Source organism: Falco peregrinus, chromosome 6, assembly GCF_023634155.1.
Source record: "Falco peregrinus isolate bFalPer1 chromosome 6, bFalPer1.pri, whole genome shotgun sequence".
Taxonomy (NCBI): Eukaryota; Metazoa; Chordata; class Aves; order Falconiformes; family Falconidae; genus Falco; species Falco peregrinus.
Genome location: NC_073726.1, coordinates 47,086,635 through 47,110,034, shown reverse-complemented (window position 1 = coordinate 47,110,034; position 23,400 = coordinate 47,086,635). Strand labels below are relative to the sequence as shown.

Here is a 23,400-nt window from a genome sequence, read left to right as displayed (position 1 = left end):
ACTAGCACAAGGCAACACCCAAATTCTAAATGCATCCTGAAACACAAAGGTATTTGAATCTGAGATATGTATCTATTCACAACATCCTTCTCCCAAATATCTCGGCTGAAGTTCTGCATCCGGTCTGCAGAGCTGCAATGCTCTTCTGTCCCTCCCTAAATTGTAGGCAAACTCAGATCTAGATCTAAACCTTACACACAAGCATGTCTCTGGTTAAGAGAACAGGGATAGTATTAATTGGCCCTGTAGTGACCATTTTTGAGTACAGTTGTTCTTTCACTTCCACATATAGGGAAAACATTGCTACACTCTGCAGTTACAGGAGGTAGCATATCATAAGAATGTATGTTGTAATAGGATATCCACAATTCATTTACCTGAAAAAAACTGTTTCATTTTGGTATTTTAATCTTTCATCCTATGAAAATGTGATGTTATGCTACAGGATTGGTCAGACATTAGGAACTCTCTCCCATGCATCCTAAGGATTTTTTTCTAAATGGAAGTGATGACCAGAAGATTGGTCGATTAGTGCATCTGTCTTCTAATATATCTTCTGCCCTGAATACATATATTTCGGTCAGATTCCCAGACTGATCTAAATAGTCTTGCAAAGCTACATCCCATCAGCTTTGAAATCTTCTAGGGAACTGTACCAGATGATGGGCACTGTAAAAATTATCCCATAGCCAGGTTTAAGGATTGACACACCCACAACAGTCTAATGCCTTGGTGCTTGCCAGTTATCCTGATGTTATCCTTAATATAACCCAGATTAAGACAGAAGTGAAACTAAAAAGCTTGGTTTCAGCACTGTATTGGAACAGAGCCCTTCTGCAAAGCGATTGCTTTCTCTCCTTTGTTTAAAAAAGCACCTTCAGGAATATATACACTCTAAATGCATTAATCATTATTTCTTTAACAAGGGGGTTATTCATTAACAGTAATTAACTACTACTAAACCCGGTAATATAATTACTGGTTAGAAGTAAATTTTCAAAGTTTTATGAGTACATTTTTAAGTATCTATAGGAAGCAGAGTTGCTTTACAAATAGTGAAATTTTTACCTACTTAATTCCTTCTCCCCCAGTTTTACTATTTTGTGTATATAAGCAATTTAAACATGTTTTTTGGCTTCTAAATGTATCTTCATTTGTCATCCCTTTTCTTGCACTGTACAGGCCTCATTAACATGCAACTAATCTAGGAATGTACTAACAGTTAGGCTCTCTCATCAGCACATGTTGCTGTTGCCAGTGCTTAGCTATAAATAGTCAAGCTCAGCTTTTAATCATATGATGAAGTTATGAATGACTTTCCATTCTTAATGCACAGTTTCAGCCATTTTTGCCTTTTAAACATGGCTGAAATTTCTTATATTCTTTCTTGGCTCAGAAGCTAGCTTTATTTAAAATTTGGTAACTTACTACTGGTTCAATTGATTTTAAAAAGAAAAGGTCATCGTCCAAAACTGCTGGGTTTTGTAGATGTAAAACAAATGAACATTGTGGAAATGTCAGGGAAAAAAGTTGCTGAATAACACAGGACTTCCTCATCTGAACATCTGAAGAAACAAGAATTACTAATACTAAAGTTCGTATTAAATATTTTAGAATAACATGCTGACACATGCAATATATTGCTTATCTGATGGTGTGTGTGTTACAGGTTAAAGAAATATTCCAAGAACTTGCAGGTGTGCAGAATTATGTAAATAGGCCTTAAGAATACCAGACTATTTTGCTTAAATATACTAGTAAGTGAATCATAGAAATTATTCATTTTGTGGTAGACATATATGTATACACTCTTCACAAATGTACAGCTCTTACTCATAGTATTGTTGGTTGTGGGGTTTTTTGAAAACCCAAATAAACTGTCTGAAAAAATTCGGAAAAGCTCAAATTTCAGATTCAGTAGAGTAATAAATTCATTAGCAAGTTATCTAATAAGTTTGTTTAAATTCTTTTGCTTAAGCAGAAGAGTTTGTAGGATGAGGGCTTTGCCCATGTCAGACTGGGCAAAAATTTAATATCTTCTGCTGAATTTTGTCAGATATGCAAAATATTATTTGTATTTAGCACTGAAGTCCTTTCAAAAGGTTTAGCCTTCATGCCATTTAGAAAAAAAATGGTTCTAAAATATATCTTTAGCATTTCTCTTTTTCTTAATTTTCTTAAACTACGTCAGTTTGTGGCCCCCTCATCCATTAAACATGGATTTAAAGAGTTTACACAATTTCTTCCAGTATCAGTAGTTAATCCACAGAAAAACTTAGCCATTTCCTCTCTTCTTTCCGTAGTTTCTGAAGTGCTATAATTAAAAGTGTATCAGTGTATCAACCCAAGAATGTTCATAAAGCAGAGTCAAACTGATGAATAAATACTCTCCATCTCTGGTTCCAAGCAATAGTCCTTGAACTCTCAGTTATTATTAAGTAAAAGAAGGGGCAGGAGCATTCACTCATTTGGGAAACCACATTTGTTAATTAGGACTTACACTGCAGAGACAGGGGACTGGGATGGAGTAATGATACAACTATAATAATTTTGTTCCTTTCAGTCAGCCTGGCTACACTGAGCAACTGCAGAGTTACCTAACTCTAGGCAAATTGGCTAATTTAATCTTTTGCAAAATTCCCAAAATGTGGGTCCTTCCCACATGCACAAACAAGGGAAATGATCTAACTGCTTCCCCATTTCCTACTCCTCTTTACTTTTTTCTTTTCTGACCTTTCTATATTCATTATTAATAACAAATGGACAAAAACAGGCATTAACTGCACATCTGGTTCAGCTCTGGCAAGAACTCTCAGGATGCCAGTGGCAACAGCTGCCAAGCGCCTTAATTTCAAAATGAAAATTCTCCTATTAAACTTTCTGTAAGAGCCTGATTGATTTTTGCTGCCAAGTGAAACAAGCCAGTCCCATAGTTAAGACATTGTTGTAACTCCTCTCCTTTCCAAACACATACTAGCAAAATGCTATTGATTAATTCAGTTCAGAGAATGTGAGGGAGGGGAAATGATGTTTTTGCCAGCCATTTTGACCCAGATTGCTAGAATTTCATTTTATGAGCTGATTTTGTGTAAGATGAATAGGATTTAAGAGATATGGTTATTTCTTTTTCGTATTTTTAATATAACAATTACATCAAATAGTAACCTCAAATTTCTGCTATCGAACTAATTTTGCATCAGTAATTTTACTGGACTATAAAGCAGAGCATTTCAGAATGCCACCAGAGGGAGCCAATGCAATTACGAACTAGAAATTCTCCGGTTTCTGCAAAAAAAAAAAAAGCATGGAAAGATCATTATCCTGCAAAATAGCAGACAACAAAGAAATAAATATTATTGTTCTGAAGCACAGTGTTTGTGCTTTTTGAAGTAAAAATCCCCACATTCCAATCACACACAATGAGGAACGTTGATATAAATGAAAAAAAAAACCCTTGCTTATATGTTTTTTTCCCAGGAATAGATGAATTATTTTGCATTGCACTTCACTTTAGTAACCCCTTACTTTCATTGTTTATTGTCACTTTGACAATGTCTCCCTTCACATTTTAACCCACACCAGTTCCCCAGCCTTTTTCTCATCTCTTTGAACTGACATCCCCAAACCAGTGATTGCAGATCACCATCTCCCATCCATATCAGCTGTGAGAAAGCTGTAAAATGTCCTGTGTTCTCTGAATCTGACTCTACCTAGCAATGCATCCAGTATTTTTTTTCCTCTTGCTGCTTTTTCGTTGATTTTACTAGGATTAAGAGTAATTTGGTGATTGTCAGGCAATGTATTGCAGATACTGAGTAGTGTTAAGCTCTTACTTCAAGCAGCTGTGCTCTAAGCACATCATTCTCAACAGTTCTTCATTTTTAGCTTTGGCTATTCAACTGACTTTAAATATTCATCTCTTGTTTCAACTTTAAAGTGCACTGTGATTCATTTCTGTGTCTTTTTTTAAGTGTCAGGCTTTTACAACTGAGCAAGATGGTTAACCATCCATCACATCTTGAACAATCTCTGGTGAATGTGCACATTTGCTTTTCTCTATTACGAATAACATTGGAAATGGCAATTAATTTCTGTAAGGGCTTTTTAATGTTTTATTTTATACCATCTTCCTTCTTTCATCTGCTAAATCTAAAAGCCTATCCGCTTCCCTTCCATTTCTCAACCAGCGACTGAAAATTGTGTCAAAAAAGAAGCCAATCCCAGGATCTTCTCCTGGCATGGCTGAACAGAACAAGAAGTTTCCTCCAGCCTTCAAGTTGCAATTTTGCAGTCCCATGGGACAAGACATGGGGCATTGCACTTCTTGTTAAGCAGAAAGAGTAAAACAAAAGGGAGGGCGGGGGTAGGGGTTGGTGAGAATAGTGAAAAGGAGGACAGAAAGACTGCAGAGTGGAGAAGCCTGAAGTGAGAGCAATAGAACAACACATGACAAGGATAAAAACCCAACTACTGAAATGAGAATTAAGCCTTAATGTTTTTTATCAGTCATGAGGACCACTTGTGATTTCCCAGGGTCTCCTTGTGCACATGGATTACTGCAATCATTGGAGCACACCCCTGAGTAAGGAAAAGAAGAATGTGGTTTCCATGCCATGTAGCCCTTGTATCCTAAGGAAAGGAGAAGCGAGGAAACTATGACCCCCTCAAGCAATAGTTTTGTCCAGAAAAGGAGCTATTCTTCTGTTCCCCATGCACAATGCAATGAAATAGTAAATGCAGTGAAGTATGTGGTGACCAGAGGGCCAGGAACGCACAGTGAAGCCAGCACTACAAATCACTAGAGTGCTTGTAGCTATGACCTAGTGCTTGATTGTTAAAATAAATGAGTTGTCAACTTTGTCTTTTGCTGAGACTATTCTTAGCACTTTTGAGTTTATAACATTTATCATACTTTTTTTCCAAAACATTCATCAAGCTCTGAATGTCTTCTCTAATTGAACTCTCAGAGAAAGATTGCTAACAGATATTATATAGTTCATATAAGCTCAGATGGCATTTAGAAGATTCCAAACTGTCATTTGTTACGCTTTTTACTTAATACCAAATACCTTCACAGACGAAATGCACCTTGATGATGCACTATGACGTTTCAATATCTGCTCACAATGCTGCTTTTTCTTTCAACTACAGTGTTTTCTAAACTCTGGATTTTGTGAGTCCTCAATATTTTTTGTGAGTCAATTTCAGTGACGTATATCTGTTTGTCATGCTGAAATTTCTCAAAATCTTTATAAAAGTGGCAAAACATAAATAAATTTCCCTTTATATTTCCATGACATGTTCTGATGGTGTTTTCAAGGTGAGGTCAGTTTCTCTTGTGTTAACTACTAGACAAAAACTGAACTGAATTCTATTCATTCTTGGCTCAGCACACTGACTTTTTTTTTTTTTTAACCCACTGATTTTTCAGTACTACGGCAATACAATCTGTCAACTTTAGGGCACAGCAAGCACTGTTCAAGGTTTGGGACATTAGTGAATTCTGATGTGGGAGCATACAACTTTTTTTCAAGTCTCCTGCAGGATCTTTGTGTATTTCTAATTTAATACCTTAAGCAAGGACAGAGGTTTCGGTTTTAATAACACCTCCTCTCTATGCTCATCTTTGGTTTTGATGTCCAGTTTCCCCATAGTATTCACTTGGCCTGTACTTGTCTGTAATAACTATATTGGGTGAGCATTGGAATGCATTTTTGTGATAATCAGCTTTCTAAGATGAAGTTAAATTCATTGCATATTCCCTCATTTACAATTTTGTAAAGCCAATACCTTTAAAAAACTCCCCATGCTCTTTGCAGTATAGTTAATTGCTTTCTGTGATGCCTTTACCTCATGACGTCTTTGTTTTGGATACCTAACTTCAGTCTATGGTGCTTTTCCTGTATTATTTTTCTGTGGGTTTTGCTATCCTATGCTTTTCCTATGTCTATGTTTTGCTTTATTAGGTTCATAATTCCTTTTCTCTTTTTGAATGACAGTTGTTTATTCCTAGAACTGATATGTAAGAGTCAGACCTGATAGTTATATTATAGCTGCATATGACAGTATTTGATTTTTTTCATTTTTGTCTGTAGAAATTTCCTTCTTAGACACTACATAATTGGTCTATTTTGAAGCGAATTATTGACAATTTCAAGATTGTAAGAAATGCCATATTTCAGACCAAGTCAGACAAACAGTGGAATTGTTTTGGTCCACTGCAGTCTTTCAGCACAGCTAGAAAGTTTTGACTATTGTTGTAGCCATATGGTAGGCATATTCTAGTACCCCGAATGGCATTACACAGGAATACTTACATTAGTACACAATCTATTCGGGTTTTGGAGTGTCCTGATAACATTCTTTTGAGACTACTCTGAAACAATACATCTCATACACCAAAAGAGATGCATTCTGCATACAAACTTGATCGATCTTCTTCCTTTTAATTACTGAGTCCTATCCTCTGATTTCTAAGCAGGACATCTCTCAGGGTTTTTACTCTTCTGAAGTTGAAATTATTAATTAAAACCAGCCAGCCTCCACTTTTCTTGGTTTTAATTTTCCAATTTTTTACGGTATTTCATCAGTACATTTGCTTGGCAACCCCTTTTGAGGGCAAAAGTGATTAGAATGCAGATTCCCTCTGAGGAGTCTATTCTTATTGGGAGTATCCATTGGATTCAAACCATGCCATAGGAATAGAAATGGCTAGATTCAACTATTCAGCTTTTCTTTCAGAGTGCTTTTTACTTAAACAGAAAATGCAGTTCTGCATGGGCACTTCTTGTCTATCTTATTTTGCAGTTCTCAGGACATAAATTTTCAGGCCCTGAGATTCCTCCAACAAGTTTTTAAAAGGCTCCATTTATTAGACAGTTCACATGATGCAACACGGAGAGGAAGCTGCCCAGCTGTGTGGCTGCATTTAGTACTGTATAAACTATAATAGGCATGCTAATAGGGGAAAGCCCCTTAAGTCCTTCCTCCCAGTAATCCTCCAGGCACTGACATACAATCTCATAGTCCCCTTTACCTTGAATTCAGCTCTTCAGCCATTGATTGTACATGGGATGACTGTTCACTCATTCCCTCAAGTGATGTAAATTGATTTTTCTAATAACTTCTAAAACTTCAGTTTAGCCTTGATCAAAATACATTAGCACAAAAAGACATCACTGAGTCATACAGTTTGCACAACAAATCCATTACACCAGACAGAAATTGTACAAGGCCAAAAAATACAGAAAGAAGTACTGTAAATTAATACGCCATCTGATAATTCATACATTCTTACTGAAAAGCTCAAGTCCCGTGCTGCGAACTTCACAAAGTGAGGGTACAGGCAAAAATTAAATGGAAAACAGAACACATAGAGCAGATGAAGCATTGGATGTGTGTGAATGGGCAGCAATAAGAGTACTAGATAACTATGAAGATTAATCAGAATCAAATGTATTCAATTTGCAGCTGCTCTTCTGGATCAGGGCATCCTAAAGACCACACACCAGTGAAGAGCTCCACTTCTCATCTAAGTTTTATGTTTGTACACCGATTTAGAAGCATTAATTTCTGCAGCTATAGAACACTCTTTTATTCCCCCCACTGAATATAAAATTACAGTCATTGGGCTGAATGGCACTGACTTGTGCCATTTTACAGTCTGGCAAGGAGATGAGTGCCTAACTAACTGCTCACAGAACTTACCTGTCAGCAACTGCTGGTCCTGAGGACTGTCCTCATTTCTTTCCGGCCACCCAGCTCATTGTGGCAACTACAGCTGGAGGGAACTGCTGGTGCAAGGAGCTGCCCTGACAACATTTCATCTTAGACTTCGCCCATTCCCCCTGCTGACACTTTCCAGATCACTCCATAAAACGCTGAAGAGGCAAAACCACTTCTGCAGCTTTTTTACTTTTCATCAGTTTGAACCTCTAACTTTTTTCTAAATAGACCTCTGTACAACAAATCTAAACCAAATGACAACTGATTTGTTTTCCTAGCTTCTTTCATCGACTCTAGTTTCAAAACCCCATATTACTCTTCAGTATCAGGGGAGTTCTTCAGAAGGCTGTAGTGTTTTGGAGGTGACACTGAGCAGGTGTCACTCGGTATTCACCTTGACTAATCTGAAGTAGATATATTTGTAAGTATGCATATATATGAAGCTAACCAAAAGCTATCTCAAGAAAATTGAAAGTAATCACAGTAATCAAATAAAATACAGTCATCCATACAGTTGTTTATGTTAAAAAGAAAGCTTACAATATTTAATAGAAGGCATCATTTTCAGAGTATGGTTCAACAAAGAGTTTATACTGAGAGATGCCCCATGTAAAAGGCTTGATCTAGTTCAAGACACTATTACATGGCCAAATTTTAAGTGGCTACTTAAAATTAGAGACAGTATCTTGACTTTGTAGCACCCACGACCATGTTGCTGGTATCCTGCATTGCACTGTGTCACATCCACTGCTTTTGGACTCCGGGATGCCTGCACAGCTGCACTGTGAGGATATTTTGTTCAGCCAAGCCTTCTGCCTGGGGGACCAGACAGTGCCTCCAAAGCAGCACTGCTGCACTTCACAGTTTGCATCTGAGATCTGCAAAAGGAAACCACAGTCTCAGCATTGCACTTAGGCAACCATAATGCTAGAAGCACGGGTAGTTCTACATGGCAGGAGAAGTAGGAGCAGCTGCCATAGCATGGATCCATCCCAGATCACAGTGCCAAGGATGGTATCAGCTGTGCTGAATCTCAGTGTGCCAGTAACAATATACGTTCCTTGTTAAGGCAAGTAAATATCAGCAGGTGACACAGGTGGATGACATCAAATTGAGGGGAGCAAATGATACGCTCAAGTCCAGGGCTGTCATTCAGCAGGACTTCGAAAGGCTGAAGAAATGGGCCAACATGAATGTCTTCCAATTCAACAAAGGCAAATGTAAAGTCCTGCACCTTGGATATAATAAACCCATACAACAGCCAGGAGCTACCCAGGTAAACAGCAGCTTTGCAGAAAAGGTCCTGGGGAGTCCCAGTGAACAACAAGGATGGACTTGAGTGAGCAATTGCTCTCACAGCAATGAAAGCTAATCCTATACTGGGCTGCATTAGTAACAGCATAGCCAGCAGATCAAAGGAAGTGACTACTGCCCTCACTCCCGTCTGGCACTTGTGAGGCTACCTGTGCACAGCCTGGGGCACTGCAATACAAGAAAGATATCAACAAACTAGAACGAGTCCGATGGAGGGTCGCCAAGAGAATAGGGAGCTGGAGCACGTGACAGACAAGGAGACGCTGCTGAAGATGGGTTTGTTCAGCCTGAAGAGACGCCTACAGGACAACCTAACTGTTGCCTTCAGCTACCCAGTGGGAGGGAATAGAGAGAATGGAGCCAGACTCCTCTTGGAGGTGCACAGCAAAATGACAAAAGGCAACTGATCAAGTTACAACATGGCAAATTCCAAGCAGATGTAAGGGTCAGGGTGGGGAGGTGTCTGGTGGGGTGGGTAGGAATTCTTCACAGTGAGGATAGACAAGCTGTTGTGGCAAAGAGATTGTGGAATCTCGCATCCATGATGATATTCCAAACTCAGCTGGCTAAGTTGCAAGCAGAGGTTCAGCTAAGTAAGCCGCTAGCTTCCAGTGCTAGATCCCTGCCCAACGCCTGCTTATGGTCATAAAAGGCCTCTTGCATACAGCTGTTGCTCCAGGGAGCAAATCTCTAGTGGGTGCTGAACACAAAGCTGGTGCAATGATAACGAAAGCATGGAACAAGATTGTTAGGACCAGACACGTGGCATAGCTGTATGCAGATTCTGAGAAGAAGGCAGGTGCTTCACAGACTTTGGAACATTGATACTAGTTCCTAGTGCCTGTTCTGCTTTGTGTTTACGTGTCCCTGTGACAAATCAACAGGGAATGCATTTGTTCTGTAACTGCAAGTCATTGCAGCCTTTGAATACTCCATCCACTTCAAAACAGCACTTTTGTTGTGCTGACTCATACCTCAGTGTCTCTTCTTGCTCCCCTTCTTAAACAGCTTTGCATAAGTCATATTCTTGCTTTGGATACACAAGGATATCTTTAAAAGACTAGCTTCAGAAGTACATAGAGTTTTCACTGAGAAAACAAAGGTGATCATCGTTTTCGCCATAGCAGGACAGTTGGTCAACCTTTCTTTAGGGTTAAGAACTGCCATCACCAGCTCAGGCCATAGTAAGTATTTTTAGTAGGTATGCTCACTTTCCCTGCCAAATGGGGAGTGGGAGGAGGCTGTGCAAGAGTATGTGCCGGCATATTGACTGGCACTCTTGGTTCAGGGTTGCCCTGCTTGGAAGAAAGTGTGGAGAATGTATGAGATGGCTGGTGCAGTCAGAAGTAGCTGTCCTAAAACGGGAGTGGGTGTGCAGAAGCACAGCGGTGAGTTGAGGTATGACCAAGAACTCTTGCTACTGAACTAGCTGCTCTCTAATAAAAACACCCACAGCAATGTACTGAGCCATTCCAAATGGTGCTTCAAGAGTCTGTTGCACCATAGGCTTTTCCCATATCTCCAGCGTGTCCAGAACTCCCAGCCAGACCTGCTTCTGCCGCCCATGAACAAACCGAAGAGTACAACAAAATGGCCGCACAACTTGTTGTGAGCCTAGCTCCGGTATTCTGAAAGTGCTTAGCAATGCCAAGAATTTGCATGAGATGTTATGGAGACAGTGGAAGTCTTGTTCCAAGAGAAGACAGCCCAAGGAGAGGTCTGTGCAGGAACCCGAGGCAAAACCAGCTCTGAGGCAAAGAGCAGCAGCTAAGGCAGGTCTGACTGCAGCAAGCACCACTGCTTATACAGGTGGTCACACCTCAGCTACCTGACGGCAGGGATCAGGGAACAGCAGGAACTGAGAGTTCGAGTGTCCCTCAAAATGCAAACAGGTGGTAATACAAGAAGTGCGAGTGGTCCCTCAAAATGCAAACAGGCAATGTTTGATCCACCAGAAAGTCTCCTAACTTGAAGTTAACCATCAACAGCTTTTGAATAAAATTTGAACCTGCACAGCAGGTTTAGACCAGCCTAGCAACACTGGTCCCGATCCAGCTGTGGGTGGTTTAAAGCCTATCACCTGATCACAGCCCTACCAGGCCATCTCATTACACTGCCTCTAAAGTAATGAAATTATTATGAGGCTTCAGTTGTTATTTTTCACTTGTCAGGACAAAATTTGAATCTGTTGCATCCACTGAGAAACAAGTTTATATTCAAATCCTTAAATGACTAGGCCAGTTTTTAAAAATGCTTCATTTACAGGTCACTTGTATTTAGATGTTTACATACAGACAGCTGTTTGTTCTTTAGCTATGCTTGTCTGAAAAACCTAAGCTGGGGTCTTTTTGTCCAAAGAGAAAACGAGCAGTAGCAGAGACATCAAAAAAGAACACTGGTTGTTCCACTCGCTTGTTTATTATATGGCATTGCATCTAACAACCCAGCAAATTAAATAGTTTCCTGTCTAATGTCACCGTGATTCTAACTCACAACCATGCTACTGCTGACTGAGTCAGTATCAAGCCATATGGTCAGTGCGTGTCCTTCTGCCTTTTACGCTCAAATCTCAAAGGAATTGGTTTCCATTTCTCTCGTTCCCTTTTTAGGTAGGTCAGAAGCAGGTGCTGGAGCCCCTTCACTCCAAGGACTGCTGACGGTAGGGCTTCTCAGGTTCCCGTAAAAAGAAACTGTCTGCGTGAACGAGATGCAAAAATGCCCAGACACCCGAGCTGCCGCCCGGCCCCGCACCGCCTGCAGCCGGGCGCTTCCCTGGCGCTGCACTGCTCGGGGGGCCGCGCGCGCAGGTCCCCAGACGGCTCCGTCGTGGGGCGGGAGGGAAGAGGCGAGCCCACGGGTGGGACACAGGGACACAGACACACCCACACCCCCCGCGCCGGCACGAAAGGTGCGCAAAAACGCGGACACGAGCCACGGGGCAGCCTTTCTCCTCCCGCCGACCCCCCGTCGGGACCCCGCAGCGCCCGGCACAGCCCCCTCCGCTGCGGGGGCGGCGGCGCACAGCTCACGGCGATGGCGGGCGGTATCGGGGGCTGCGGTGCCCCCCGAGCGCCACCCTGGGGCTCTGGGCGGAGCCGGGGCGGACCCCCCTCCCCGCGGAGCGGCTGCGACGGGGCCTGGGAGCCCCGCGGCTCCTCGTTAGTATAGTGGTGAGTATCCCCGCCTGTCACGCGGGAGACCGGGGTTCGATTCCCCGACGGGGAGAGGTGCGCTCGCGCGTATGTATTTTTTTTTTGTTTCCCCGAATTCCTCGGCGGGAGATGGCGCTGGCCCGCGCGCCAAAATGCGCCCGCCCAGGAAAACGAGCGACCTCCCCGTCGGGGAATCGAACCCCGGTCTCCCGCGTGACAGGCGGGGATACTCACCACTATACTAACGAGGAACTGTCTTGGTGAGTCTTTTCGCGACACACCTCTTATGCACAATCCCACACGGCCACCCACCCCTCCCTGCCGGTGGGTGATGGCGTCGGAGGGGTTTCGGCAGAAGGGCGGACGGAGCTATCTCCGAGCAGCGGGAACCGGTACCCACGAGCCTGCATACAGCGGCAATGTGGCGGGAGCCAGCTCGGCACCACCGGGGTGGCGGGAGGCCCTGCAGCCTGGGGCCAGCAGTGGGGCGGGAGTGGGGAGGGTTAACGTAACTGCGTGGGAAGGCGGGAAGCGAAGCAGTGGCGGAGGAGAGGGGCCGGCGCTGGGGGCGCGACTGAATCGATGCCGTTGCCATTGCGGGTGAGAAGGGTCGTCTTCCGCCCCTGCCCCGGCCCCAGCTCCGTATCTGCGGGGCGGAGGACGGCGGCCCATTGTGGGCGAGTTCTAATGCTCTGGGTGCCACTGCTCAGCAGGACCTCGTGGCGCAACGGTAGCGCGTCTGACTCCAGATCAGAAGGCTGCGTGTTCGAATCACGTCGGGGTCATTTCTTTTTTTTCTATCCGCTTTCACAGGCTTCACCTCGGAAGAAACGGCGGGATGTTATTATTTTTTTTTTTCCCTAAAGTTTAGGCTCTCCTCTTCTTGCTTGAGCCTGAGAGGGAAAACAGAACTATAGAGGAGGGCCGTCTCAGCGGTGTCAGCGACGAGGCAGCCTGCCGAGAGAAACACGAGGAACAGGTGCCAGGAAAGCCTCTCGCTTTCGACAGCCGCGGTTTGGGAGAAGCGCTGGGGCGAGGCAGCGCATCGAGGGGAACGGAATGGAGGACGCTGCCCGCCGTCCCGGCCGTGGGCACCGCGGCTGCCTGCAGCGGGGCAGGCGGAGGGGCCGGGAGTCGCCGCCCGCCTTGGCGGAGCCGGGGCCCGGGGCAGCGGCGGCCCCCGCGGGACACGGGCGTGCGCTGAGCGGGGCGGAGCGGGGGTGGTGGGTTAGGGTTAGTGCCGTGTCCGTGTAACGGCAAAGATGCCATTGCACAAAATAGACGTGCCTTTGCGTGTGGTGGTTGTGTGTGCAGGGCTTTCTAGCATCATGCTGAAACACCAAAAGCAAGAACGTGTCAAAGATCTACTTTGAGTTTGTAAGACAACAGGCAGTATGGAAATAATGAGATAAAGTCAGAGGTATGGAAAGCGTAACTTTAAATTGTACATGAGACAGAGGCCGAAAGCATGGCAGGGAGATCTGTTTTCAATACACAAGTTCCCACGAGGCGTGGAAGTGCAGCCGGGGAGGCAGGCGGGCCGGGCAGGGCAGGAGCTCAGGCAGATGTTAAGAACCCTGAAGGCAAACAAAACCCTGATGGGGCGTGAGGGGAGGGAGCCTGGGGCGAGCCTGGGGGGTGGTGGGCTTAGTCTGTGGGGCAGAAGTTTTCTCGGAGCAGCCATTTCCACGTGCTGAGGTGCCAGAGGCTGCTGAGGTGCCAGAGGCAGAAGCGCTCAGAAGGCGTTTGATTTTGATCTAGGTATGAGATGGTGAGTCTAGAGGTAATGCTTTAGTGATTTGGATGGACTGAAAAGTTTGACACTTAATGAAATTTAATTAGGAGGGAAACAGTAGTTTGTCAAGGGCCTGAGTTTGAGGGACAGAGAAAAATACACCCGAGATACAATTAATTCTAAGTTTGTTAGAATTGTGTTGTAAACCGTGGCAGGAAAGGAAGAGAATACAGAAGTCTTAGAACCAGACTCAGCAGAGTCATCAAATTATGTGGGGGTTTTAAAGATAAATACTTTCGGTTTTACAGGCTAATATTTATTCCAGATACCCTTAAAACCTTTCAAATACAGAAATTCTGCGTCTTCCTTAAGTCCTCTGTTCCACTGCTTTGCTACCCCTTACTACAGACGCGACTATATGTAGTTTAACCTTCATGCCTCTTTTGCCATAACTTAAGTCCAGCCCTCGTGCTATTACACTGAAGAACAGTTTGTTCCCTTCCCCTTTTATAGGTACTTCTTACTTACTTGGAATTTGTTATGCCTCTCCATAGCTGTTCTAGAGTAATAGACTGTGTTTGCTGGGCCTCTGGTAATTTGTATCGCTCGCCTCTGGAGTCTTTCCAAATGAGCTGCATTTTTAAATGCCCAGAACTGGTCACAGTATTTCAGCTGATTCAGATTTTACCAGATCTAAACAGAAGAGGAGGACTACCTCACATGCTATGCTGACTAGACTTCCATTTATGTGGTTAGTCCTTTTATTATTTTTTTTTAATGCATAATCTGATGCATGATCTATCAGATGTTTCCCTGGCCCCCCAAAATATCTTATGCCACTGCCTCATCATCCATCAGAGAGCTGGATGTAATAAGCGGTGGCGATCTGCTTGCACTCCTGTACAGCTGCCAAAGCAGGTGCATTGCTCTAAGCATTCCAGATCGTTGCCAGACAGCATCTCTGGCTTGCAGCATCTAATGACAACACAGAAGATCTATTAATAGGAGCTGAAGTTTTCAGTTTTCAGGGTGTGGCTTCACACTAATATACCTAACGTAACATGAGTGCAGTCTGTCACAAAACAGTCTTGTTCTGCCCTGTCCATCCCTGCCTGCATGTTTCCCCTGTCCCACTTGGATCACACTGTGCAGCAGCAGCTGCTGGCTCAGCATGCAGATCTGGTGGCACAACTACTAGATCTAACACAAGGAGCGTGTCAGGAGTGCAGGGTCTGGGACAGGATGGAAGGCAGAATAATCCCTCTCAACAGCAACCAATGGCTCCGTTAAATTTTTCGTCAGTTGTTCTTTGGAGGGAGAGCCAACTGTCCCTAAATAAAAATAATCTAGTGACATTTCAAAACTAAATGAAAGAATCAGATGCACCTTAGCTATGTGCAAATTCTCCCTCTCGATTTCCTATTGGTAAAATGGGGATAATAATTCTCTTTACTCTCACAGCTCTTTTGTCGAGTTGACTCCGTTAATCCCAAGGCACCGAAGTACACTGCTGAGTATTTGTCTTTCACCAGCATTTCTACAGTACGTGTGCTTCTGGGCTTTTGTCCCTTTCTGACTTTGAAATACTTCATTTTGTAACCTCAGTGATCTTTTAACAGATGTTTTCTCTTACAAAATTGATACTAGCTAAATATAGGCAATAATTTAAACCCACAAAAGGTTCAAAAATCTTGGAGCTAAGGTAATAGCTTACATATGGTGAATACAGCTTCTGCACTATCTCTGTATATGATAGAAATAGATCTCCAAATAATTCTTGTTTGGAAATGATTCAGTGTGGGAAACTGCCCTGTAAATTGTCCTGTTCATTTTATTTCTGTCAGTGTACTTCAGTAGGAGCTGATACTTCAGTAGGAGCTGATACTTCAGTTTTCAATCTTTGTTGGTACAGGCCTTTGCCTATCAACAGTGTCAGCAGTAAGAAGCGTTAAAACAGTTCTACCACTCAGTTGTACACATTCCTTTCCCTGCCTGGGGATGGTTGTACAGACCACCCACAGTGCTGGGCACCCCTGTATTCACAACAAGGGCAACAACCCCTCTGCTTACCAAGTCAGGAAACACGGACACAGCAGCGTTCCCCCGCGGATGCCAGTGAGCAGTCATCTGGCCTGTCCCCCTAGTGAAACTACATCCACTGGCAAGTTCAGGAGGACATACAACTTCTGTAAGAGAATTGCTCTAGAGCGATGTGCTCCATTAGAGTAAGGCACATTTTTTTCTTACCACTGTGCCATTTCTATTTGGAGTATACTTAAAAAAAGATGTTTCTGATAAGAAAGCTAGGGTTATTAAAAAGCCACCGATTTTTTTCTAAATTAATCAAGAACATGGAGAAGAAATGAACGGTTCTAGAAAGTACAGTTACACTGTGCCATAATGATTAGTCAACTGCTTATTTATAGTAATGCTTTCCAGTTTCTATCGCCTTTCCCAGAGGAAGTATTATTTTCATTGTGAAAGCCACTGTGCATCAACACTGAGTTAATACTTCATATAGGTTTTTTACATTTCCTTTAGCTAAGAAGCTATCCCTATCAGCTCAGTCTAAGACAAGGACACGTCACTAACACTTCCTTAAATGCCTTTGCCATTCATGGATTTATAGCCTTCACAACGTTATTATGTATCATGAGGCAAATGTTACATGCAAATGCAAACTGTACATCCATACTTCATCACGGATTACATGTTATCCCAACCCTCCAATGAATTTAGGATACTTTTTTTAAAACACAGATACAGAAAATTCATTTTTTCAGTGCAGTGCAAAATAAAACATCTCATTTTTATGGGTGGTATTAGAGGTTAAGAATCATAAACTTGGGGTAACTCAGAGCTAGAAATCTGAGATAGTTCAGAAGGCATTAAGTGTTTTCATGTCAAAGATGACTGTATGACTGAAAATCTCTTTCTCACGCTCAGGAAAGCTAACAAATTCCAGACATTTGGGAGGGTCCTACAAAGGAAGGATTTCTGGCTTCTGCTTTCAGCATACTTTACATTTTTAGGCAAGTTTTACAACTGCAAGTTTTACAGCAGTTTTTCAACCACTGAAAATGGCCATAGTCTCATACCATTTGCACTTTTTTCCTAAACTTCACTTTTGTCACCATCTATACTGACAAGAGCTAAAATGTCACTACTTCTCAGGTAGAGCGGGTATTCTGGTCTTTAAAATACAGAACTTGATCTTACTTCACAGAAGGCACAGCAAAACAACAGTTTTGACCTCCAACCTTTAAGACACAACTGGTCTAATAGGTATATGGACCACTGTTGTTTTGGGGTGTTTGTTTTCTGTAAAAACATTAGAAAGGTGTTTTGAGTTTGTTCATAATGAACTCATTCCCTTATCCCCCTTGACTGATGCCTTATGCTACAAAATGCAAGCTTTCTTTCCTTCAAAAAAACCCAAACAATAAAGTTGCAGATTCTCTGCTGTATCCAGGTCTAATTGTGGTGATAGTTGCAGGTTTCAGTACTAATCATTATGTATGTGCACATTTTGGTGCCTTTTCATATTAATTTCGTATAATCTCGTATAATGCCCCTGTCTTTATCTTGCCTGGAGAATGCCTGTTGTTCCCAAGGAGCAACAATGGAAAGTGTAGAACCAGGAAATAAAGGACAGTTTTGTGCCAAGGATTTTTTGTGGACTTGGCTTCCCAGAGAAGCCTACTTCTCTGAAACAGTCACACTAAAGTCTTATTGATGCTTTTTTAGCTTTTGTCTCTTTGAAAGCAGCTAAATGTGAGACAATAAAAGAATCCAGTGTCCATGCAAGGGAGTTATATCAGTGTAACAATGTAATGGAGAAAAATCATTCACAGAAGATAATATATATCTCTACAGTTGGGTAAATAACTTTCAAAACATAAAAGGACTGTAAATATGAACTGTAATGTTAATCTGAGGGTGCGGCTCCACAACCACTGTACTGGATTTTGAACAAGTAGCCCAAACACATGATGCTGAGTTTCTGCTGTCTTTATCCTTGTATGCCAGTTTTGCCTGACAGCAAAAAGGCAAAAAATACAGATCCAAGATAAAGCCAGTTAAGCCATCCATTTTTTGTGACCAAAGCTGAACTGAGAGTATAACTGTAGTGATTTGGTACTTCATACCATATTGCTGTTGCATTTTTTAACTGCACTTAATGCATTAAAACCAGACTTACCATCAGTGTTCTTAGATTGAAAGGTGTAAACTGACTTCAGTCTCAAGAGTTTGTTCCTTCCATTCCTAAGGGTCATTCATAAGAAAAGCACCAACTGTATTGTATATTTTGCACAGTACTGTGAGAAAATCACCTTGAGGGGAGGAATTAGAGAAAAATTGGGTCCTAATAGAAGTGTAGTATTACAGAAAGCTTTTTAGAGTAAAATACAGCTATCACCTTCAGGATGGTTGGCATGCACGGAATCTAGATCACCACAGTTCCCTAAGCAACGCAACTTGCTATCCTGGAGGAACAGTGGAGGGTGGAGAGGAGTGGAGACATTGTGGCCAGGCTCTGCTGTACTCCCTGCAGGATTGGGAACCTGATGATACCACACAGCTGATAAGCTGCATAGCAGCTGCCATGAGAAGATGACTGTTGCTGGGCCAACGACTGTGGTGAAGACACAAGCAGGAGCCTCATTATCTATGAGAGAAGGTCGGGAGCTCAGCCCACTCAGCACTTCAGGAAGGGACGGTTAGCACAGATGTAGATGAGCTCAACAAGAATGTAAATAAGGAGCCTTCTGACTAGGGTAAAATAGTTGTGGTAGTGGGAGATTGTGACCTCCTACTCAAATGGCCCCCCCGAAGAGGATGAATCCCCCGCTCAGGGAGCATGCGTAGTAAATTTAAAATGAACTGTATCTTTAAGTGAAAGCGAGAGAACTTTGCACCAATCATAGTAAAGGAATGTATGGCTAGAGTCACTCAAGCTCCACCTGAGAGCAAAGAAAAGTATAAAAAGTGATTGAATGAGGGGAGAAGGGGGGAAGACACCATTGAGACTGACTCCTGGGATCGGCTGATGGGTTGAGCCTTTCTTCTCCCCTCCTTGGGACGCCTTGGGTGAGACTTAAACTAAGCATTTCTTTGGGAAACTTAGAAAGACCTATTAGAGAGTTACCCTTTGACATTTATAGCCAGGCTGTATTGTTTGTAACTTTTCTGTGTGTTTTATACTTAATAACATTTTATCCGCACGTGCTTTCTTGCAGACAGTCACTATCACCAGCAACCCAAAACCCTGTATTTCTGTTGCACAAATAAAACTGCACTGTTTAAGTAGCTAGTTGTCGCAGTTTCTCATTGAATGTGACCGAACCCTAGAGTGTGGTCATGCTAGTTCATGAGCACGACTGGACTGGCGGTACAGACTGCTATTAGTGTATCCAGAACCATGGTATTTTAATATACATATTAAATGCAACTGGACTGATAATGGTAAATTGGATATCACTCAGAATTTAAACCTAGCTATGTCTAACCTCCCACCTCGGTGAGGAGAGTTAGAAGGCAAGGGGGTTTATTTTCCGCCAAATTACTCCACCCCGTTTAATGCAACAAGTACAATGAGTTGCAAATGTCAGCTGCACTCCTGTAAGAAGTGTTGTCAGAAAACAAGCTTCAGGCCTATAGTACTACTATTGTCTGTGGGGCTATTAGATGATGTCTGTACCATTTTTTTAGATCGTATTTCCACTGTTAACTTTGGTTAAAATTTCCCAGACCCAGTTGCCCCCTTTAAACATTTTAAACATTCCCTGCTTTAAAACATTTTAGACTTGATATCAGTTGAGGTTGTTCCTTTTTTAGTTCAGTATGATAGCTGAAGAATCTCTCTGCTGCTGCCTTTCTGAACTATGCTGTATCAGTCTGCAAATGGTTTCATAGCTGAATAAGATGTAAATTCTTAAAAGTGAGGGAAAAATTATTTTACAAGGCATCTAGAGGCTTTTCAAGGTGAAACATACTATCTATAATTTAAATTGTTACTATCAAATTGGGAGAGGAATTAAATTTTCTTTTAATCATTTCTGAAACACTTGTCATGTGATACCATATTCCAGGAAAAACTTTGGGTAAGGTATGCTGAGAAAAAAAATTAGAATAATCTAATTTGTTTTATTCAGGCTTAAAAGTAAGTGATAGTGGTCAATCCACATTGGTATATGAATATTGGCTTTGTATGTGTATGCTATCAATGGAAGAAGTTTCTACCCATCTTTCATCCTCATTGTCTAACAAACTGAACATGTTAAATATATACAACACCAAGAACCGAATACTTTCAGATATAAATTATAATGAACTGCAGATGATGGCTACCTCATATCACTACTTGCACTACAAGGTAAATAAAATTCCCTGAGCTAAGCTTCTCCCTTGTATTAATTACTTTGTTTCACCACGCCAATTCCTCAGTTGGAAGCATCAGTGCGAGTCCCTGATGTGCCTCGAAACAACCTTCCACAAAAATAACCCTCAGCACCTTCACGTGAGTTTTCAAAAGAATAGTTATGCTAACAGGTTCGCTACCGGTTAGCCGGATTTCTCCTGAGGCCTGGTAGCTAACGTACTGCGTGAGGTTAAGCACTTGGCGAGCGACGGCGGCAGGCTCCGCTCCCCGGGCTGACAGCTGCCCCGGGTGCCGGCGGGGCCGCCGCTGCACAAAGCCGCAGGGCAGCGGCGAGCTGGGCGGGCGGATTGCGCCGGGGAAGCCGGTGCCCCAGGAGCCGCGGCGGGGGCAGAGCCGGTAGCAGATGTCACCGCAGGTCACAGGGATCACCGCAGCTTACAGGGATCTCCTTCACCGCCTCCCCTGCTCCTCACGAAAGGCGCGAGGCTGGGCCTGGACCGCCAGCCCAGCGGGGCGCTCCCACCCCTTTGTCCCGTCGGGGGAGAACGGCCTGTCGCTGGAAAGGGCGAGACCCCGGGGAGAGCCCGCGGCAGCGTTAAAGGGAGCTGCACTGTTGTGAGGCGCCCACCTCAAGCGCTGGTAGCAGCCGCCGCCTGAAGCTGAGGGAGAACCCCCTCCGTGCTCCCGCCCCGCCCCGCCCCGCGCGAGCACCACCCCCTTCGCCTCTCCCGCCTGAGCCGAATTTAAACTGCGTTACTATCCCTCGCGCAAAGCACTAACGCTGGTGCGTCCCGCGCGCCTCTCCCCTTTTCTGCCCGACAACCAATGGTAGGGCCGCTTTGTTCTCCCCTCTGCCAATCGGGGCGCGGTTTATTGCTGGCTGGGAGAAGCGCTCGGTGTGCGCTCCCGCCCGCCGTGGAGCTGGGTCCTTAGCGCGGGGCAGGCGAGTTCTCCTCCCTCCCTCCCCCCCCCCCCGCCCCTTCTCCCCGCGCTTTGTTGGTGCCTCTCCTGGGAGGGCGGCGGCGATGTCCGAGTTCCTGGCGGATCCGTCGGTGCTGACCAAGGAGAAGCTGAAGAGCGAGCTGATCGCTAACAATGTGAGCCTGCCGGGCGGCGAGCAGCGCAAGGACGTGTATGTGCAGCTCTACCTGCAGCACCTTACCGCCCGCAACCCGCCCGCCGCCGCGCAGCCCGATTTCTCCAGCGACGAGGAGCGGGAGCTCACGCCTCTCGGCGCCAGGAACCGCGGCGCTGCCGTCGGGCGGGTGAGTACCGCCACCCCGCTGGCGCGCCGGGATCCCGGCCCCCGCCCGCGCTCTTTCGGCTTCCCGGCGGCTTCGGGCCCGCTTTCCCGCCCGAACGGGTCTGTCCGCCCCCACCTGCCGCCCGCGGCTCGGGGGCCGGCGTGAGGCGCTGCGGCTCCTCGCTGGTCCTCCCGCCTGCGCTCCCCCTCGCCTTACTTGAGGCGCGGCCCGGCTTGGCTGAGGGCGCGACCGTGCCTGGCGGGGACGGTCCCTACCGGCTGGGGCGGCAGGGCCGGGGCGCGCTGCCAGGCGGCCGCACGGCACCGGGAGGCGAACTGGGACGCGCGGGGTCGGGACCGGGGCAGCCGCCGGGTCGCCCCCGCCTGTGCGCTTCTCGGGGGCGGCGGTGTCGGGGCGGCGGGGCGCTCCTCCAAGCCGGGGGCGGGCGGTTCGGTCGCGCGTGGAGCGCGACACAACACCCCCGCCCCCCCCCCCCCGTAAACTGGAAAGCCTTTACTGCCATTTGGCGGGCGGTCTCGTAAGTTAAATACTTGGGTGTTGGAGGAATAAAGCAGGAGAAACTCTGCACGAGGCTGCAGGTTACTTAAGACGACTCCCGTCAGCTGTCTCGGTTGTACTGAAGCAGCGGTACTCTCTGTAAATATCTCCAGCTGAAAGGATGAAGCTGTGAGGGAACAGCTTGATTATTTTGTCTAATGAAGCGGACTGTTTAGTGTGAAGAGAGTCTGCTTAATGTAGGTGTCTCTCTTACACCTGTAAGCGTATTTTTTCATACAAAGTGCCGCTGCTGCTTAGACTTCCCTCTGTCATGTAAGGAAAGAGGAGGGGAGTTGGTGCCATTTGTAATTTTTCCCTTTGCGGAAAATGTGATTTCCCTTTTAATTTTTTAATAAGCAGTCTGTAAATTTGCATATATTGGGAAAGCAATCTTAATTCGTAATTCTAACATGATTGTAATTCAGAGGTGTCTGTTTTCACATAAAAGGCTTGAATAACGATTGCCAACTACTGGAGTTGTAATGTATGTGATACTACATCTATTTAATTGTATCTCAAATACTGTCTTTCAAAGCTAATTTGTAAAAAGGTTGCAGAGAAGGGGACTCCTTTGAAGGTCTTTCATACTTTAAACCTTTTAAAAAACCCCAACAAATGGTTCTTGAATTAAGAAACTGGAAAATGTGACTGAAAGAGGAAGAGATTTCTGACCAAATTATTTACCTCTTTTTAACATCTGTCTGCTTCAAACACTTAACTGTCATTAACTGGACAAACCTTACAGTGAATTGGACACTTCTTTGATTTACAGATAATGGTCTGCCTGTAGCATTCGTGAGGTGCTTTTGAGTAGAATAGGACGAGCTTGAATCTGACGTTTCACACTTGAAGGAGAAGGAAAGTCACATAACTGCTGAAGTTTGTAGATCTGATTTTTCTTTTCCCTTCTGCAGTGCTTAAGCATAAACAGTTATGGGTGACTTTGTTTGCAGAATGGGTGGTACTCCTACACTTCGTTAACATTGTCTGGAAGGTTCTGTGCTATTTCTGCTAATTTTGTGTGCTAATGTTAGAGCACTGTATCCTCATAACTTCCAAAACTTCAGCAGATAGTCTAGTGACAGTTGCTTGAATTTGGGTCTGTTGTGCGCGCCCCCCCCCCCCCCCAAAAAAAAAGGGGGGGGGGGAAGATGGTTGATGTCTGCTCATTGTCTATTTAGCACAGCTTAGGTAGTTCTGAAACTGCTTGTATTTTGAGTAGCTGTTGTCCCTGTTAATGCCTTCTGGCATAAGGGTGCTTCCCTGATCAGCTGTCCTTCCAAGAGTAGC

The 23,400-nt window shown here is 44.3% G+C and overlaps 1 protein-coding gene and 3 non-coding genes across 12 annotated transcripts in view; 3 read left to right on the top strand and 1 right to left on the bottom strand.

Annotated features, from left to right (window-relative positions):
• Positions 1 to 12,192: 12,192 nt before the first annotated feature.
• On the top strand, positions 12,193 to 12,264 carry TRNAD-GUC (transfer RNA aspartic acid (anticodon GUC)). Its single transcript has one exon. It is a non-coding gene; the product is annotated as a tRNA-Asp (tRNA).
• A 106-nt stretch (positions 12,265 to 12,370) lies between these two features.
• TRNAD-GUC (transfer RNA aspartic acid (anticodon GUC)) lies at positions 12,371 to 12,442 on the bottom strand. The gene has a single exon. It is a non-coding gene; the product is annotated as a tRNA-Asp (tRNA).
• Positions 12,443 to 12,904: 462 nt separating this feature from the next.
• TRNAW-CCA (transfer RNA tryptophan (anticodon CCA)) lies at positions 12,905 to 12,976 on the top strand. The gene has a single exon. It is a non-coding gene; the product is annotated as a tRNA-Trp (tRNA).
• Positions 12,977 to 18,926: 5,950 nt separating this feature from the next.
• TMPO (thymopoietin) overlaps positions 18,927 to 23,400 on the top strand; it is a 28,109-nt gene continuing 23,635 nt past the window's right edge. For 2 of the 9 annotated variants that reach the window (XM_055807983.1, XM_055807982.1), the window contains exon 1: positions 21,167 to 21,573. In XM_055807983.1, coding sequence (XP_055663958.1) covers positions 21,334 to 21,573 — 240 coding nt within the window. In that variant the 5' untranslated portion in view covers positions 21,167 to 21,333. Of the gene's footprint in view, positions 19,018 to 21,127; positions 21,574 to 23,400 lie in introns of those variants that run through there. The other 7 variants (XM_055807981.1, XM_055807976.1, XM_055807979.1 and 4 more) reach the window with 7 other exon arrangements.